Source organism: Crocodylus siamensis, chromosome 7, assembly GCF_052110815.1.
Source record: "Crocodylus siamensis isolate JL-2025a chromosome 7, ASM5211081v1, whole genome shotgun sequence".
In the NCBI taxonomy this organism is placed as follows: domain Eukaryota; kingdom Metazoa; phylum Chordata; order Crocodylia; family Crocodylidae; genus Crocodylus; species Crocodylus siamensis.
The window spans coordinates 9429462-9448757 of NC_143401.1; the positions used below are offsets into that span (position 1 = coordinate 9429462).

Here is a 19296-nt window from a genome sequence, read left to right on the forward strand (position 1 = left end):
CCATGGCCCAGTCGTAGGTGGAGTCCCACCAGGTCTCTGTTATCCCTATGAGATTGTAGTCTTCCTTGCTTAGAATTTAGCAGTGTACATTGCCAAAGAGCCACAGTCGTACGTAATGATGCGACGTGATGGCTCTAGAAGCTGGTCGCCGTGGGCTCGTGCAGTGATTCAAGGAGACGCACGTTCACTTTTCAAGAGCTGCATGTGGCCCCAGAGCTGCTGGTTGGCCATCCCTGCTTTAAACTGTCCAGCGTAAGAGCCCCATATGATAAACAATCCACAAAAATGGATTTTCATGAAATTTGAAGAGGAATTATTATTTCTGCACAAATTTATGAACCCAATATGAAAAATATCTGTGGAGCCATAGAGGGGCAGATTTGGGTCATATTAGAATGAAAATGTCCAGTGTTTTTTTATTATTATTATTTAGAGGCTCCTCATAGTGTGAGGCCCTAAACTGGAGCTTAAGTGGCTTAAGTCTAAATCTGGCACAGCCTGCTCTAGAACCTGCCCTGGACTCTGCCAGCTGGTTCTAGACCCCAACCCAATTCTAGGAGCTGCCCAAGAACCCCAGGGGAGGTGCCCTAGAGCCCCTGGCTGCTCTATGCCCCCGCACTAGAAACCCTGTCTGCTCTATGCCCCCACTCTAGAACCCCCGACTCTGCTCTACCCCTGCTCTAAAACCCCAGTTTCTTAAAGCCTGACCTGCTCTAGACCCCCAGCAGCCCTACACCCCCTGCTCTAGACCCCGGGCTGCTCTACGCCCCCCGCGCTCTAGAACCCAGCGCCTCCGAGGGCGGCGCCCTGCTCTAGAACACGGGGGAAAGGGGGCGGAGGCGACGCGGTCCCGCCCCGCGCTCGTCACGTGCGTGGTGCGCGGGGTGACGTGACGTGACGTGACGCGGCGGGGCAGGGCGGGGCGGCGCTGGCTCCTTTGTCCGGGCGGCGCGGGGCGCGGGCGCGGGCGATGCTGTCAGGGGGCAAGAAGGCCGCGGAGGCGGCGGCGGGCGGCGCGGAGAGCGGTCCCGAGGCGCCGGCGCCGCCGGCCGCGCTGCCGGGGGCGCTGGGCGGCGGGGCGGAGGGCGGCGCGGCGGGCGCCGGCGGCCTGGAACGGACGCCCCGCAAGAAGGAGCCGCCGCGGGCCTCGCCGCCGGGCCTGGCCGAGTCGCCGGCCGGGGGGGGCGGCTCTGCGCCGGGCGCCGAGACCACGGGCATCGCCGAGACCCCCGAGGGCCGCCGCACGAGCCGCCGCAAGCGCGCCAAGGTGGGCGCGGGCCGGGCCGGGGCCCCCCACCTCCCCCCGGGGCCTGCCGCAGCTGCTGCCTCAGGCCTGGGGGGGGGGGGGTGCACGCACCCTACTTTCTCATGACGTGCACACACATAAAACATGAGAGAGGGTGTGCGCACATGCATGTGCGTGTTTATGTGTGTGTATTGACAGACATATCTATAGGTAAGATATACATATATAGACAGAGCGATAGAGATAGATCATATGAGAGAGTGTTTGTACGTGTGTGTACACAGGCATGACAAAGTAGGGTGTGTGTGGCATAAGAAAGCAGTGGGTTGCATGAGTTTAGCGTGCACTTTCATGACCCAAAATTCGTGCTGTTGGATCTTTATTCATACATCCCAGAGTGCGGCCTTTGGAGAGCCTTGTAGCTTTGCAAATCGCCTTTCTTCAGTGAATAAAACCATGCGACGACCACCCCTTGGACTGGAGCAAATCCAGAAGTGAGGTTAGGAATCGCTCTGTGGTTAGAGAAGGAAAAGGTTGGGGTAGAAACTCAGAAGCTTGTTGCCTTGGGGAGAGGGGCTGGGGAAATGAATTAGTTCATGGGTTGGGACATTTAGCTGTCAGTGATTGGTTGATGGGGTGAAGTTCCTGTTTAAGAGTTTTCCTGGCTTTCCAAAATCTCAAAGTTTGACTCCACAATGCCTGAATCTCTTTTTTGTCTCAGGGGTGTGAACAAATGACTTTTCAAGAAAAAGCTCAACATGCTCATCCTCTGATCCGAGAGAGAGACAACGGGCTGTGTGTGGGCTGTTGCTCCCCTGCCTTACCTGTGGCATATTAGGGTGTTGTGCCTTGTGGTTGCGTGTCAGGGGTGACTGTAGTTTTACTAATAGGTTAGACATGGATTTCTGTAGGTGGCTTGGATGGTGATGATCCTGCCTTGAGTCCCTGCTTGAGGACTGGACTAGATGAACTCTAGGGTTGCTTTCAACCTTGCATTTCTGTGGTTCTGTGAATGCTTATAGGGAATTATCCCCAGTAACAGGGGCATCTTACATGTGTGAGAGGGGAACAGGACTTTGGTCCATCTGCCTTTTGGTTTGGAGCCCAAACGGAGCGTATTTTTGCTGTGGCGGTGCTTTTTTGTGTCTATTCTACACACAGGCTAATAAGACTGACTAGTGTGAGCGTGTTTGAGGATCAGTTTCGCGGCACTGGAGTTAACAATAAATCACCCAGCGTCCTAGCTGGGCACATCTATCATGAGTCACATGAGGCTTGGAGTAGTGTTGTAGCAATGATGGTCCTGGAAATATCACCAAAACAGCCCTTGTTCCTGGCATATCTTCTGTTGGGGCAACTATATAATTGGGAAGGTTTTAGACATGCTCTGGGCTGGCCCAGGTTTAAAGAAGGGGGCCTTGTGCCTGAAAAGCTCGTCTAACATCTTTCCCAACTGTACAGTTGTTCCAGATAAATCATCAACCTCTCCCCCTTGCAAAACCTTGCTTGTGTGAGTCACAAGTCAGATGTCAGTAAAGTTGCATAGTGCACTTTAGTACAATGGTGCTGACTTGTATGGGAACCTGTATTGCGGCTTGTGACTTTCTGGCAGTTGAAGTAAATGGAAATTCTTGATATGGATCAAGTCTGCCATCCAGTCCTAAATCCAGGATAACAGTTTGTGGGTCCTAGCAAAGGACTGTTTGGACAGTGTTGTAAATATTCTTTTTACTTGTCACTAAATGCTGTGAAATGCCAAAGAAAGCAGACTGTCTAGTGACTTAAGTTGAGTCCTTGTGATGGATGACCTTCAAATAATAGAGTTTGTGCAGCACTTCCCTTTAGAATTGAACTTAAGCCAGTGCGTGATGATAACAGGTGTGTCCTGCGTAGAGACTTCATATACCCAGAACGTGCTGTTTGAAGAAGTTACCCCAGAGAATGATGCTGAAAGGTGGCATAAGCTAGTAAGATGATCCTCCAGCATAGGAGTCTACCACTTGAACAAAAAACTATTTTTCTTGTTCTTCTGGTACCCAGCTGATTATTATAGCATGGGCATCCGTGTCCAGACTTCAGATGACCTGTAGTCAGGCATGACCTGTATATCCAACCACCAGTATCTCTAGTAGAAATGGACCAAGTTCAGGAGAAGCCATCATGATTCTAGTAAACCTGTACTGACAGAGAGAAATCTACAGTTCTCACCCTTGTTGAAGAATTGATTAGTATGTTGAATCTATTTGCATGTCTGACATCAGAGGATTATTTAGCCGGCCCCTCTCCTAGTCGAAATCATCTTTTTCACAGCATGGACTGGAACTGTAGAGACCAGGAGTATAGTGGCTCTGAGCAAGTATCTAAAAAGACATTCCAGGTTCAAGTTGCCTTTCCTTCATCTCAAAAAGAACATAGCCCAATCAAAGTTTTTTACAATATTAACGTAAAAATCTTGTATTCACAGTTATATAAGACAATGAATGTCAACTTTTTATGACGCTAGAAATTCTTAGATTCCTCTGAAGAAGCTGACATTTATATCTTTGTAAATGGAAGACTTGCAGTATGGTACAGATAGCGAGGTCTACAGGTAAATCTCCTTATTTGTTTAGCTAAGGTTTCTCTTGCTTCATATACAGCTTGAGTAGAAGTTGATGCATTTTAAAGCTCCCTGCATTATGGTATACTTGCGTAGATCTGATATAACAAATGAAATTACCTTTTAAGTCATCATCTGCACACTTTAGATTTTTATGTGCAAAGTTATACCTGTGTTTACAATGATTTCTACTCAGTAAGCTGTCTTTGGTGACTGATTCACCTTGTATCAGATTTTATAGGGATGAAACGATGCTTATAGTGGTATCCTAAATTCAGTGTTCTCTTTTTTTAATGTTAATTTTGTATCACTGCATCTGAGCAAAAAGGTGGTTAAACATCCTGTCAAAATTTATTTGCATGGTTGCATACCCCTACCATTAAAGTCCTCTTCTCAACATGATTGTCAAAGACTTCTTTGAAGAGTCTTCCAGGTGTTATTCACTGACATAGTTACAAAGTGCTCATTTTTTCTCTTCAGGTATTTCTGTAAGCAAAGCCTTTCAACATCCAAGAATGGGTATCTTTACATGTTATATATTAATTGAATACAAGCTACTTTAAAAAAAATATCTCCTAGTTCTTAACTTGCCCAGCTGAATTTGGGGCTTTTGTTTTCTGAGACTCTCTCTCATTGCAGGTTTCTAATAAATTTGTTAGCTTTAGAAAAAAGTCATGTGCTATAACGTTATATTATCTTCACACTCTAAAGCAGTGGTTTTCAACCTCGTTAGACTTGGGGCACGCCTATTATATTCAAGGCACCCCTTGGAAAATGCCAGCTCATAGCTTTCACTTGTTTCTTGACTATGGAAAAATAATAGTTATTCTGTTGCAAAGAAATTGGGAAGATCATAGTGGGTCTGATGTGTTTCTGACGCTATGGATTCCTGTTTGAAATCTGCTAATATCATGGGGCATCCCATAGTGCCCTTACAAGGATCTTTCAGCACCCTAGTTCAGAATCACTGAAGAAATGGAAAACACTTCTGAAAAGGTCTACAGGTGTCTAGCACATGTAATGACATTTGTACTCAGCTACCATTGTCTCACTGAGGACCAAAAGTTTCCAGGAAGTCAATTATCTTCTGCTATACTATGAGATGCAATGGAGAGGGTTTTCAGAGGCTACTGAATGGAAGACTAACAATGATTTCTTAAACTGGTTTTTCATGGGTGACTTTGATCACAGTTAAAATGTTCAATCTTGGAGATCAAGAAGAGGAACGATAAAGTGGTAATTGCAAAAAATCAAGTTGAGCAAGACCTTGAAAAAGGGTATTAAAGCAAATAGCAAAAGCTTTTTTCAATTGTATATAAAAAAGAGGACAAGGGAAAAAGTGAAGCCAGTGAGAATGGGGTGTAGATTAACAATCTAAGCAAAGCTCAAAAACTAAGTGAAAACTTCAGATCTGATCACAGTAAAAGTCATGATGTTGATCATAAAGACAAGGAAAGAAAAGATAATCTTGGATAATACAAGCCACAGAACATTAAAACAGAGTACAAAGAGTTCATTGCAGGTTGGGATGGAAATCCTGGTGTCTCCAGAAGTTGGCATGTGAAATTTCAGATCAGGCAACTGGAATTTTTAATAAACTTATTGGTTTGGAGATGGTACGTATGTTTAACAAATGAAGATATTGATGAGGACAATGACAGGCCTGGTAATCTAGACTTCAGTAGTAATTAGTGTTTTAGAACACACTGTAAAGGAAGAAAATTATGCATGGAAGCAAATGGAAAATGGGATAAAATTCAGCTTGGATTTGCTAGAAGTTTATCATGTCAAACTAATCTGATACCCAGAGCTGACCAGAGCAGGGTGTGGGGTCTGGGACAAATCAGCCCATGCAGGGCCCTGCCCCTGCCCCTGCTCCTACTCTGATCGCACAGGCCCTGGACCCGAAGAAGCTGCAGTGGAGGGGGTGGGTAATGAGCAGCTGGACTTGAAGCTGCTGCTCCACCCAGCTCTGTGCCGCCACTTCTGCCCTCTGCGGGCCCCCCACAAAGCATGGGGCCGGGAGTGGTTGCCCCAATTTTCCCCCTGCCTCAGGGACGGCCTTGCTGATACCTATCTTTGAGATGATTGATTTTATAGACAAGGGTGATGGTGCAGTAGCTCTCACAGTGAAGAAATATACTGTGCCACGTGGGAAATTATTGGTGAGGCTGAAGAAGATAAGGATTAGTAGAGAAATGTTAAGGCAGGACTGGGGACATGGCAACGAGTGAATTGAAAGGGGAGGCATGGGGCTGGAGGGGGAAAGTAATAGTGGACTTGGTCCACCCAAGGATTGATCTTGGGACTGATCTGTAATATTTTAATGACCTGGGTATAAAAAGTAGGAGTGTTTTGAAGAAACTTGCTGATGTTTGAGAGGGGCAGAGAACAATGCACAGGAGGCTCAAAATATCATACAGCAAGAACTAGATGACCTTAAACTGCAGTAACAGAAATGAGATGGAATTCAGTTGTACGAAAGGCAGGGCTGTGCATTTATGCACTAATAGCAAGAAATTGTTCGGTAAGGGGCCTTGGTAGGGGACAGAACAGGAAGTAACTAGCTTAAATTGCAATCAAGGAGACTAGAAAGAGCTTCTTTACCAAGAAAGTAGTTCAGTGCTAGAACTGTTATTTAGAAAGGTTATGGAAGCTTTTTAAAAGTAGTTAAGCAAACTTTTGTCTGGGATGGCTTGAGCAGGGTGGGAGGAGGGATCTTGCCTTCGGTGGGGAGTTGGGGTAGATGCCATTTTGGGGTTGCTTGCAGCTCTGTTTTCTTTGTTCCAAGTTGGGAGTTCAAAGGTTGGAAATAAGTGAGGAAGAGAAGGGCATGTGTTGTTCACAGAATGATTGAGCTGCCAGTGTGATGCAGCCCTAAAAAGGCAAATGTGATCTATCAGTTGGTGCATTTGCAATAGAGATAAGGCAGTATAACTGCTGTATTAAAGGCACTGCAAAATAATGTGGAAATACTGTATGATTCTAGTTTATCATTCAGGAAAGTTAGATCATTCATTCTAACTGGAATGCATGTGCAGAACAATTGATTATAAGGTAACTGATAGGCTAGTCTGTCACTTCAGAGGAGACTAAAAAAGTTTGGATATACTTGCTTTCTATAGATACATTACAGAAGTAAATATTAGGCAGGGAGAAAAGTAATTTAAGTTATAGGATAAAATTGGTACAAGTACTAAAGCATATAGAATGGGCATAAGTAAATTAAAGCTTGAAATTAGAATGCCCTTGACCTTTAAAGGTTGTGGAGTCTTCATAACTGGTAGCAGGGGGCTGGGCTTGGTGATCCAGTGGGTCCTCTCCTGTACCAACAACTTCCTTGTTTGCAACACACATTTTAGTAGCAGAGCATGTTGCCTGGTTCAGGATTAGTTATCCTGTGATTGTGCTGCTTGCAGGTCGAGTACAGGGAGATGGATGAAAGTCTTGCAAACCTCTCTGAAGATGAATATTACTCTGAGGAGGAAAGAAATGCTAAAGCTGAGAAAGAAAAAAAGCTGCCGCCACCACCACCACCACCACCTCCAGAGGAAGAGAATGAGAGTGAGCCAGAAGAGCCATCTGGTGAGTGAAGAGAACTCTTGACAGGGTAGCAATTACACTGTCAGTCGTTCAGAAGTGGCATCATGACCTTGAGGTTCAGATCAGGTTGGATAGAGGAGTTTGCCCTGTGAAACTGTCTTTGGTTCATATGTAGAAAGAGGCTAAAGAAATGCACAAGAATAGCTTAATATAAGACTAGAAGCAAGTAGTTGTGGGTGCAATAAAATTGCAAACTGAAAAGAATCTTAACACTAGGATATTTTCTATCCTAACAGGCTTGCCTGTATAAAAAAAATCTCTGCTAAAATAGCTGCTGTTTCCTGTAGCACTTAGACTGGCTCATATGCAGATGTCTACTTTGTCTTCAGTGGGAAAAGATGCCAGGAATTATTGGGTGAATTTTATGACCTGTACTGTATAAGAGGCCAGACTATTTTAATAGTGGTTCCTAATGCCTTACTTGTGACTCTGTTTTCTTATCTCTGGCCCACTTTAGGAAGCAAAAATTGGGATAGGTGTACACTTCAGTTTTGTATTTGTGAGAGTATGTAGTTGCTTTATGTACCCTCTGTCATTCTGAACTCTCAGAAAATTGCTCTATAGCCTTTTCTATTTTTTGTGGTGGTATTGGTATTCTACATGATTCGCATCCCTTGTCTATGCACCAGAGCAATTTTGTGTTGCTATATATAACTTCAGAAAACTTGCATGGGCTCCACGTACAGAAGAGATAATGGCCTTAGATGTGTAGTTGCTCTTGGTTTTAAATTTCAGCTTTGTTTTACTTTACTTTATATCATGGCAGTTAATTGCTAGGACAAAAAATACTTTGTTTCCCACTTGTATTGCTCTTAATCTGCTTCCCTTTGGACAGGACTGAGCATGTGTACCAGTGAGGTTTCAATTTAACATTTTCAGTTTGACACTAGTTTGCTGGAGAATATTGGCTTTCGACATTTACTGAAGCTGTAGGTATAATTTTGTGTGCCTCGTCTAGCAGAGCCTGAACCCTGAAAACTTTCTTTTGTGTCATTAGAACGTGCCCATTCTTGATGCATGATACAAGAATTTTTTACCCTCATATTATATGTAAGTTACTGGTGAAGAGTTTTAAAATGACAGAGCCCTTGCTTCTTTCATTAGAGCCAATCTCTGCCAAAAGTGATGCTTTAAAATGAGTATTTAAGCCGCTACCTTGAGCACAGTGCATGGATATATTAAATTAATACATTTCACATGGTTGATTGTTATTCTTGGACACGTGGCTTAGATGTATATGGCTTGTGGATACTTTTGGGGCAACAACTAGAGTAGTACTCACAATTTTCATATAATACAGAACCAAGAACACTGAAAGTTGTCAGTTAAACTGAGATAAACCCACCTATAGATAAATCTCTTAAGTGAATTAAATGCTGGGCTCTTGGCATTGTATTCTGCCAAGATCTGTCCATCATGTTTTAAAAATGCTGGATTCTAGGCTGTTTTGTCCTTCCTCCTTTATCAAACTTCTGCAGTATGAAAGAAAAAGACATGCTGTGCATATGAAAAATGGCTGTTTGTAATTTGAAGGGTTCTTTCCAAATTTTGGGCTTTGTCTTCTCTTAAATTTCTGAAATAAGCCATACACTGGTGAGCGCATATCCCTTTCTCTGTTTGCTGAAGTATAGCCATCAGATCGGAAGCTAATCTGTAATTGATCTGTTAGGCTAGACTTAAATTTTCATCCAAGCAATTTTACCAGCAGAAGCACAAGCTCCACTTCATGTTCTACTAATGTTTTTTCAATATAGAGGCACCCCATGACAATGAATTTTGCCTCTCACCTGATTCTTTTTATTGAAAATATGAATTTCAAAATTAAATTAGGAATGTTGTAAAAACTAGCAGCGGTGCTGATGGAAATTACAGCACTCTGAGGGTAAGATTGCACATCTAAACTCAGACAAGGGAAGCTAATTTCTGCATTGCTATAAACTTGGCTATATTGGGTGCCCTGCATTTTATCTTGCTTAAAAATATTTTAAGTTGTCAACACTGCATGTAGCATGGAAGAGACTAGAAAATATGAGAGATGTGAAGTTGGTGAGTTTGTTGCAAAGAAGTTTGAATTTTTTTTATAATTCTTAGACCCTAACAATTGTTTTTGTTTAATAATGGAGACTACTTTGCATTCTTAGCTCCTGTGCAGTAGCAGCTGTTCTTTTGAATCTACCTTCCCATGAACAAAGTCAGCTAATATTCTCCATCAAATAATAACACAACTTACAAGGTAGCAAAAATTTGTGTCTTCTGGGTTGATTTGGATATGCTGAACAAGGAGACTTTTTGAAGGTTCTGATTGTCTAGCCTGGTATAGCACTCCAGAGTTGCACGGTTTACTAGACAAGACTTAGTGTTGCAAAAGAGCTTTCAGGGGTATATTATTAATATATTTTAAAATTTATTTGAATTATGAAATATGAAGTTTAATGTTAAGTTCCCTCCAGAGTAGGGAAACCTGTTCTGTCTTCCTTTCCAGTTAGAAAGAACCCTCTAGGACACCACTTCCCTCCTTCCACTCCAGTTATTGCTCTTTAATTAAATTTAAGTTCATGGCTACCAACGTCTCCTTATAAATTAAGCAGCTAGCCTCTCTCCTAAGAATTTTTTAATGCATTCACCAACTTGTATTTTAATACTACTATGCCATTTTCTGAAGCCATTCCTGTAGCCCCATCCTTTTGTGTAATTTTCTTCCGTCCTTGGTTTGTGATTAGCAGTGCTATTTCTTACTGGACCAAGGTTAACCTCATGCCTCCTCAGAAATCAGTGAATTGATATGCTAACACCAACTTATCATGGGAGCCCTCTGTTTCATTTGATTTATCTCCTTTTAAAATTTAGCCCTAAGGTTTAGTCATCTTGTACTACTATTCCACTGCCTTTACTTTGAAGCATTGGGGGACTGGTACCTTTGCTGGTATTTCTCTGGTGTTGAATGGTAACAAAATTAAGTGGATTTTTTATCTTTTGACTTTCTCCTAACTACAGTTCAGTGTCAGGTGTGTAATTACAGTCTGACCAATAGTACTACAAACATACAGGATAAAACATCAGCTTGGATATGTGGCTTTACATGCAAGACCCCTTATGATGAAGTTTTACAGTTGGTTGCTATGAAGTACTATCCATCCACACTGTAGGTTAGTCTGGCCAATCATATTTGATGCTTGGTAAATTGCACTGTGTATGATGCAGGGGAAGCCAGCTTATCTGTCTCATTGGCAGTGGCAATGGCTAGTCTGCATACTGGAAGTGTTGAGTAGATGGATGGATGTAAAAAGTACTTTCAGTTCTTCCTTAGAGTGTTTTTAATTGCTACTTTATCAATAGCCTATAGGTGCATAATCTCTGATTTTGCTGGAGCTGATGCTATTATACTGCTGTACCAGTAGGTTTTCATGAGGAGGGATCCCAGTGTCTTCCTCATCCATGATTCTCTGGAGTCTTTTGAGGACTGTGGAGATTTATGGGTATTTGGTCCTTAGGTTTCTGGCCTGTGTTTCCCAAGATTGTCAGGAAGGTTAGTTAGTTAAGTGTCCATAGCATGTGTAGGGGGAGCAGAGGCCAGATTTCTTTCATTTAATCTCCTCAGTCATTGGGTGTGAGCCTCATGCATGCTGTCAGCCTCATAGCAGATAGTTCTGACCTTGCTTGAACATGCCTGTCAACTCATGTGCTGCAGCTAGGGAGTCATGACCCTGGTGTTGGAAAAGCACTTACTAGAGCTGTGTTCCATGTTGGATGAGTCCACGGGCAAAATGCCAAAGGAGGAAGATATAAGAGAGTCCATGGAGGGTGGCCTTCTCTGAGATTGCTTGCAGGCTGTTTACTGTGACTTCTGGGTCAGAGACATGGGAGTGAACTGGTGAGAGCAGATGATGCTGAGGACCTGGAATAACTAGCAGCGGCAGCAAAATGTCTGACTGGCCAGGTAGACAAGACATTCACTGAGATCTGTGCTAAACTGGTCCAGTGGCAGAACTCTAACATGAGGCCCATGAGCAGGTGAGAATAGACGCATGGAAACTTTAGGCTTTGATTGGTGACAAAACAAAGGTTTTCGCTTCAATACAGCCAAATTTATGGCTGGATCAGCCATCTGGAAGGTATTTTGCACCATCCAGAGGGTGTTGTTGTGAAGCTTTAACTTTGCATTGCTGTATTTCTGTGTATGAGGCTTTTGAATTGGGTTAGGGTTGCATGCACATCTCTATCCTGTGCCCAGCATGTCATGGCACAAAATACCTTAATTGCAAGTCTTACTTTTCCATTTGCTGCATAGTATGGTAGACAAGCAGGGAGATTCACACATTTGACTAGCAGGTGATCAGGAAGGGTCCTGGACACTAGGGTCTTCTAAAACTCTTACTCTGGGATCTAGCCTATCTTTTCCTCCCATGGCTTGTGAAGCCACCAGGGGTGCATCCAGATAAGTGCAGACATTTGTTTCCCTGGGGACAAGTAGCAGCAGGCCTTGTGCCACTGCTACTTGTCCCCGGGGAACACCCATGTGCTCTGGCACGCACCAGGTTACCCCGGGTAGGGCAGGGGAGGCTGGGGCCAGCCACTTTCCTGGCTCCAGAAGCCTTACCTGGGGTTCTGGGGGCCTCCGGGAGCCAGAGTGTGGCTCCGGCTTGCTAGGCTCCAGTTTTGGGCAACTTACACTGCCGCCACATGTGCCACCCTGCTTTTTTTTTTTGGCATGCACTTTTTTGACTGGGATCTCTCAGGGTCAAGCCCCCTCCCCTTCCCGCACACTGCAACATAGTAGCATGGGGAATGCCTGCATGTGCAGTGTTTTCCATGTCCATACTTGTCTGGTTACGCCCCAGGATGCCAGAAAGGTGTTCAAATGGCAGATGTTTAGCCAGTAAATGACAGTTACATCTTTGGGCACCTCGAGGGCTGATGGGGGGCACTGAATTCCCCATGTATTTGGGGGGAGGGTTGTTGGGTTTGTTTGTTTTTTAACTTTGTACAACATAGGCAAGGACAAATCCTTCCTGGAAGTCTTTTTAGTGGAAGAACAGAGGCTTGGCAGTTGCTATCATGCCCCAGCGACTGAGCCTTTTACAATCCACAGCCATCAGGCTGTGAGGGAAGCCCTGGGAAACCATGTTCATTGGTGTCAGGCTGTGGAGTTAGGAGGATACCTGTGTGAATTCAAGATTAAATTCACAGATGACTTTGTTCTAACCAAAAAAAAAAATTTTATTTAATAAACGTGGAAACAAATGAATGTGCAGTACTGTATTGTCAAAGGGTCTAGTAAAAGGTAGGAGGCAGTTTCTTAACTCTATATGGGGAGGAGTGCGCTGAAAGTGGGCATCTGGCTTTGTCCGGCAAGGCCCAAGTTCACTGCACACCAGTGGATGGGGAAGGGTCTTTGAAAGTTGTGACAGGGCAGTATCCTTCTGTGTGCAGAGAGGTTGAACATGCTAGAGTCAGACACCCTGCTACTTGCCTTGGGTAAGAACTGGCAGCGCCCTGTGAGATTCACGTTCTGTCTCTCCATCCTTTCGTTCCTTAATTAGTTCTTTCCTGCACCAGGAAAAGTTGTCTCAGGTCTCTGGGGTGAGCATTGATTTGGGATTTTGGGGCATCTCCATAACCTGTCTTGCCATGCTGACAGCCTCCCTGCTGGCATTGTTTTGACATGTTTAGAAAATTGCTGAATGCCTGGCCTGGGCTATTCCCTTCCTGGTCAAGTCAGCACAGTGGTCTTGACAGTGTGCCTGCATGGTGTTCCATGCTTCTGCAGCCACTGCTGTCTTTGCAGACTGCTAGAACCGCCAGCATCTCTTTCTTACTTTTTCCTCTGTTTCAGTCTTGCTGCCCACTGAGCTCCTGTCTCAGCTGGTGACCCTAGGGATTACAACAGCAGTAAGAACAGCACTAAGTGCAGGTGTCAGCCTCCAAGACTGAAATTAGCAACGCATCATTTGTTCAATTGATGTGACTTGATAATTCATCAACTCCCTTCAGGTTTTCGTATGCTGTCTCACTTTGGTCAGGCTCCTGAGATTCTGGGTGGAATCTGTATCAGGTTGTCATGCCCCTTTCCCCCTCCTTCCTCCCTGCTCCCTCCTTGCACTTGGGATGTGTTGGGCCCTTGAGGTGTGGCATCTACTTGTAAAGGGTGCCTCTTACTTGAACTTATAATACTTGCCCCCATAGTTTTTAGTTAATGTAACAGTGATTTGGGGAACCCACCTTAGCACCTACCTCTTGATGCTCCCAATCTTCTTTTGCATTCCTGTAGGCTTCCCCCTCCAGGATGTAACTCTTCACTGTATGCAAGCAACAGAACAAATGTTTCCTGTTTATTGCTTTGCCTTCACTATTCTGCAGCATGAGAAAAATGGTCCTGCCAGAGGACCTCAAGCAATACCAGGGATGCATCAGTTATGGGGGTGTCCAGAAGAAGCTTGGATTTCTGGTTGGCTTCAGCCAGAGAGCAGAAATCTCTCAGAAAATTGAGCACCTTGCCCCTGAAGCCTGGGCACTAATAAGGTCAATGATAGACTCCTGGAATAAGCCAGCTTTTCTGCTGTGCTAAGTGAATATGAGGCTTGTTTTGGAGGTGGGAATGAGGAGGAGGAATGCTTTGTATGCCCTTCAGCTGTGCCCCTGTTGACATCAAGTTGGAGTGTTGTAGTTGTGATGGTTCAGGAGAAGTACTAAAGGCAAAGATTTCGTTACCGTGTGGTTGGTCCAGTAACAGATACAGAAAGCCTTTGCCACTCCCAGGTTGAAAGAAATTTCTTGCTGTCACAAACTTCCTGCTGTTTATTACCTACTGAAGCCCTTCTTGCTTGTGCCTTGCTCGAAAGCAACTGACTACTTTGTCTGGTCTGTTTACAAATCTTACCCATAGTATCAGCAGCATATGCCCGGTTCTGCCTGGCAGCCACTGCGTGCACACCTGCACAAAAGCATTGTGTGCTCCTTTCCCAGTCTGTTCATAATGCCATTAGCATTTTTCCTGGTTAAGTGCATTGTTTGCATTTCCAAGGAGACCACAGGTTATATTCTGAAGACTGCTGTTATGAGGGATTTGTAAAAGATTACAGTTCTGCAGTGCATTTATTAAGTCTTAAGCTTGTCTGGCTTTGTTCTGCTTTTAGTTGTGCTCTGCTGGTGTGGTTGGGGGAAGGGAAAGAAACTGTTTTATGCTTGTATATAAAGGAGGGAAGACTTGCAGGGCACTATCCTGCTTCGAGCTGGAGGGAACCAGACCATTGATCTTGTGCATGGCTCTTTGTTTTCTTCTCAAGATGTATGGTAGTGTTTTGTTTTGGGGAGTGGGAGTGAGAATCTGGGATACTAAACCATTCCATCACATCTAGGTGTCCAGAGAGGTATTTCATAGATTTCATACACATTAGGGCTGGAAGGGACCTGTAAGATCTTCAGGTCCAGCCCCCTGGCCAATGGGCAGGAAGTTAGCTAGGATCAAAAAATGCCAGCAAGATAAGCATGCAAATGTTTTTTGAAAGTGTCCAGAGCAGGTGCTTGCACTTCTTCTGCAGGAGGTCTGTTTGGACAGTAAAGAAAGTTTTTCCTTATGTCCAGTCTAAAATGGTCTTGCAGGAGTTTGTGACCGTTGGACCTTGTCATCCCCTAGGGTACTCTGGTGAACAGACATTCCCCCAGTTCCTGATGCACACCCCTTATGTACTTATAGGCTGCCACCATGTCACCCCTGAGCCTGCGCTTCTCCAGGCTGAAGAGTCCCATAGCTCGCAGCCTTTCTTCATAAGGCCTGTTCTCTTGCCCTCTGATCATGCGCGTGGCTCTCCTCTGGACTCTTGCAAGCTTCTCCATGTCCTTCCTAAATGTTGGATGCAGTACTCCAGCTGCGGCCTCACCAAGGCCAAGTACAGCAGGAGAATGACATCCAGGGTCTTGCTTGAGATGCATTGGTAGATGCAAACCTAAGCTGAGTGCAGTAGATGCAGCAAATAGGCTTCTTTACCCTTTTCCTCCAAACCAGCTGACTGAACCTGACATTGAAATCCTGAAACAGATTTCTGGGATCTACTTTCCTCCTCCCTCCCCCACCCTTCCGGTTTCTAAATTCTCCAGGCTGGTCACCAGGAACCCTTTCCCCCCGCTTTGCCCAGCCTTTGGGCTCACCCTCTTTGGAGTGCTATAAAACCAGAGATCTGCAAATACACATTTGCAGGTGTTGCCATGCAGACCTTATTGAAGAGGGAGAGACATGCACTCACCTTGGCTTGTCTCCCTCCCCCAAAGAAAAAACTCTATGAGCCCCCTACCAGAGGACTCCCAAAATTTCATTTACCAGATCAGCCCCACCATCTTACAGGTTAATATCCACTAGCTGTGTCATCAGCATTGCACATGCTGAGCCTAGTATGTAGCAAGCTTTTGGGTATCTGTGGCTTGCTGGATGGGTGGGGTCAACAATGCTGACAGCTTCAGAGTATTACTACTGGCAGGGCTGACTCATGTCCCAATGTCTAGGAATTCCCTCCAGGCCAGTAATTAGGGCTTTTTTGTTCCTTATTACTGCTCTCCTCCTCTACCTTTAGATGTGGGGTCAGCAACCCCCGGCACGTGTGCCAGCATGGCATGCAAGGCCATTTTGCTCAGCACGTCACCACCAGCCCGGGCTCTAAGCAGCTGCTGCCAGCCATGGAGCCCAGGCTGCTCCCAGTTGGCGGCTGGGAGGCTGCAAGCCCTGGGCTTTGTGGCTGGCAGCAGCTACACAGAGCCTGGGCTCGCTGCAGCCAGGAGGCTGCAAACAGCTGCTCCAGGCTCCGAAGCCCTGGCATCAGCTCCGTACTGCTGGCAGGTGGACACGTGCCTCGGAGCAGGCGGTGGGGATGAGGCCTGAGGCAGCACAAGCCTGGCCTCTCCCCCACTGTCCGGTGTCCCGGTGCCTCTCTGGAGCCCGGTGCAGCTGCTTGTAGCCTGCCTGCTGCAGCTACCCAGAGCCCAGGCCAGATACAAATAGCTGGTCCGGGCTCCAGAACCCCAGTATCAGCCCTGTACTGGCAGTGACTGCACGCGTGCCTCAGAGCAGACAGTGGGGCAGGGGCCAGGGTTGCACTGCCTCAGGCCACTCCCCTACTGTCAACTGAGGCGCGTGTGCACCCACTGGTATAGAGCTGATGCCTGGGCCCTGGAGCAGGGGCCACACTGGCCACCTTCCGGTGTGGGGGCTGGGCTGAGAGGCTTCGGCCCTTCCAGGGCTGCCACCGCTGCCCACTCGCCCCACACAGCTGAGCCCATCCCACGCCCAGCCACACTACCAGGAGGAGGCTGGCACTGCCCCGGCTGGGAGCGCCATACCTCTTCAGGGTGGGTGGGCAGTGGTGGTGCTGGGAGGGGTGGCTATTTTGGGGGGCTAACATGAATTTTAGGGTGGCTATATCTTCCCCAAAGCCCCCCTTAGAGCTGCCTCTGCTGACGGCTGGGGCCTCAGTGGGCTGCAATGCAGCCCAGGGGTGAGCTCCCCGGGAAAGCACAGGGGCTGCAGTGGGCCCAGGGCATTGCTGGGTTGGACTTTGTCCTGTGGCCCAGCAGCCTGGCTCTGTGTGTGTCTGGTTCTCTGTGTCTTTGTGCACACATGCACACGTGTCTGGTTCTGGGGGGCGGGTGTGCATGTGTCTGTTCTGTGTGTTTTTGCATGTGTCTGGTTCTCTGTATTTGCACATGTGTAGTTCTGTGTGCGTCTGGCTCTCTGTGCATGTGTGTCTTGTTCTCTTTCTCTTCTCTCCTTTTCTCCTCTTCTTTTTTCTTTCTCTTCTTTGTTTCCTTTCTCTGTCCCTCTTTCTCTTTTTCTCTCTCCTTTTTCTCTTCTTTCTCTCTCATCACATCATGCCTAACAAAAAAAAAAATACACAACAACAAAGGTAGTATATGAAGTTTTATTTATTGTCCCCAGTTTTCAAATTTTTAGAAAACTTTTTTTTTAACAGTAAAAACAAGGGGCAACATTTATGACTATTAACTATATTAATATGCAGCACACCTTGCCATGTATACCCGACCTGTTTTTTTTTCCTTTGGCATGCTGGTACTCTGGCACTGTACAAAGTAGATATTGCAGTTTTTTGGCACTCTGGCCAAAAACGTTGCCTACCTCTGGGGCCTTGGATCAACTGCTCAGTTAAGGCCACCTAGTGCCCTTTTTCTGGGAGGGGGATCTGAGCAGTTTAAATCTCTGGCAGACATGTAACCCATAATTTTCAGCCATTGCTTCCAAGGCTTTCATCTTAATTTAGTGGCTTAATAGTCATTGCTTCTAAGACTTTCCTCTCTAATGGCCATAAAGATTAGGGGTGATTTCTAATACAGATCCTATCCTGACTCTGATTATTTTCCACAGTGTTTTTGTAGTCTAATTTCTACCTGTCCAGAGGGGTAGCTTATAAGGAATGTGATATTTTTATTCTTTTTCATAATTACCAAGATTGTTTGAGCATCTATCCTACAAAAGCGAATACCATATCAGAATTTATTAACTAGGGGCATTTCTCACTTGGAGAACTCCTGCTCTACCAACCTTTCTGCTGAGTTAGTGTCCAAAGGAGCTTCCTGCCTTCCACTTCTTGGTGAAGAAGTTACGATTGGAAATTACTGCTTGTCTTGCTGTGCAAGTGGAGAGACCCAAAACACTCAATTTGCAGCCTGGAACAGGGTCTGTAAGGTCTCTCCTACTGCAAAGCATCTTTCTCTTTCCTGGGCTCCAGGTTGTTATAGTCATAGGTCGTGCAGTGTTGAATGTATTCTCTTGTTGATATACTCCTAGCCACCATCCAACACCTGCGCTGCATGTTCCATAGTCCATTTGCCCCAACTGTTGTGACATTACTCAATTGAGTTCTACTCTACAATATTCAGGGACCATTCAGAGCCTGCCTGCCGTCCAGGATTCACTGACTTGCGTCATAGTTTTAACTGTGTCATCCTGGTATGAGCTACAGCTTCTAGCAGCTTTCTTCAGTGGAACTAATATCTTGTTAGTGGTTTGTGGCAGAATGCATGCAGTTCCATCTGTGAAATTATGCTACTGGCACTACCATCTGTTCTCTTTTTTTGAAGCAGCCTTTCTGCCACTTTATTTGCTTTAGTATTCTGAGTTTTCCCTTTTTAGGGAGTTTAACTTTTCTATGTAAATTACTTCTTGTTTTTACTCAGCCAGATGAGATGATAAATGATAAAGTACATGACAAATTGATAAAGCCAGAACTTTTTCTCCTCTTTCATTAATGCAGTCATAGCATTAAGGAATCGGAGACCAGTGTGATTCAGAATAAATTTAATATTTTGTCAGCTGGTTGCAGCTTAGTTGTATACTGTGCTGGGTAGGATATTTTGTCAGCCCACATCCGTACCAGTTTTGAGGTCCACTAAACCTAAAATTATCTAGGAGGACACACTTATAAACCAGCACTGCCAAGCAGCAAGCATTCACATGTGCCTCACCTGGAATAGTCCTAGTCTACAAAGTAAGTCTTCCTGAGCTACTCTTCCAGCTTCCAGTAAGCGGGCTTTTCACTAGGGCATGGGGCATTAATAGCACAATGTTTCCATTCTACTTTCCTGCAAATTAACTGTGTAAAACAAAGTAAATGATACATCATCACTTTAAAACAACAGCAACTCATAACTCATGAATAACCTTTGCATAAAATTGAGGAGTCAAAAATGTATGCATGCTTTTATATTTTAAAGACCATTTTTGTTAACTTGCGGAAAATACAGCTGATTGTGATTGATGATTGTGATCTAACAATAGTAACAGTACTAATATTTTCAATTTATAAGTATATTTAACATCATTATGTCCATAACATTGATGTTTGTT

General features: G+C 45.1%; 1 protein-coding gene across 2 annotated transcripts in view; it reads left to right on the plus strand.

The window, feature by feature from the left end:
* The first annotated feature begins 912 nt into the window (after positions 1–912).
* KDM1A (lysine demethylase 1A) overlaps positions 913–19296 on the plus strand; it is a 53145-nt gene continuing 34761 nt past the window's right edge. For both annotated transcript variants that reach the window (XM_090058383.1, XM_090058384.1), the window contains exons 1-2: positions 913–1267; positions 7265–7430. In XM_090058383.1, the coding sequence (XP_089914509.1) occupies positions 971–1267; positions 7265–7430 (463 nt within the window). In that variant the 5' untranslated portion in view covers positions 913–970. The remainder of the gene's footprint in view (positions 1268–7264; positions 7431–19296) is intronic.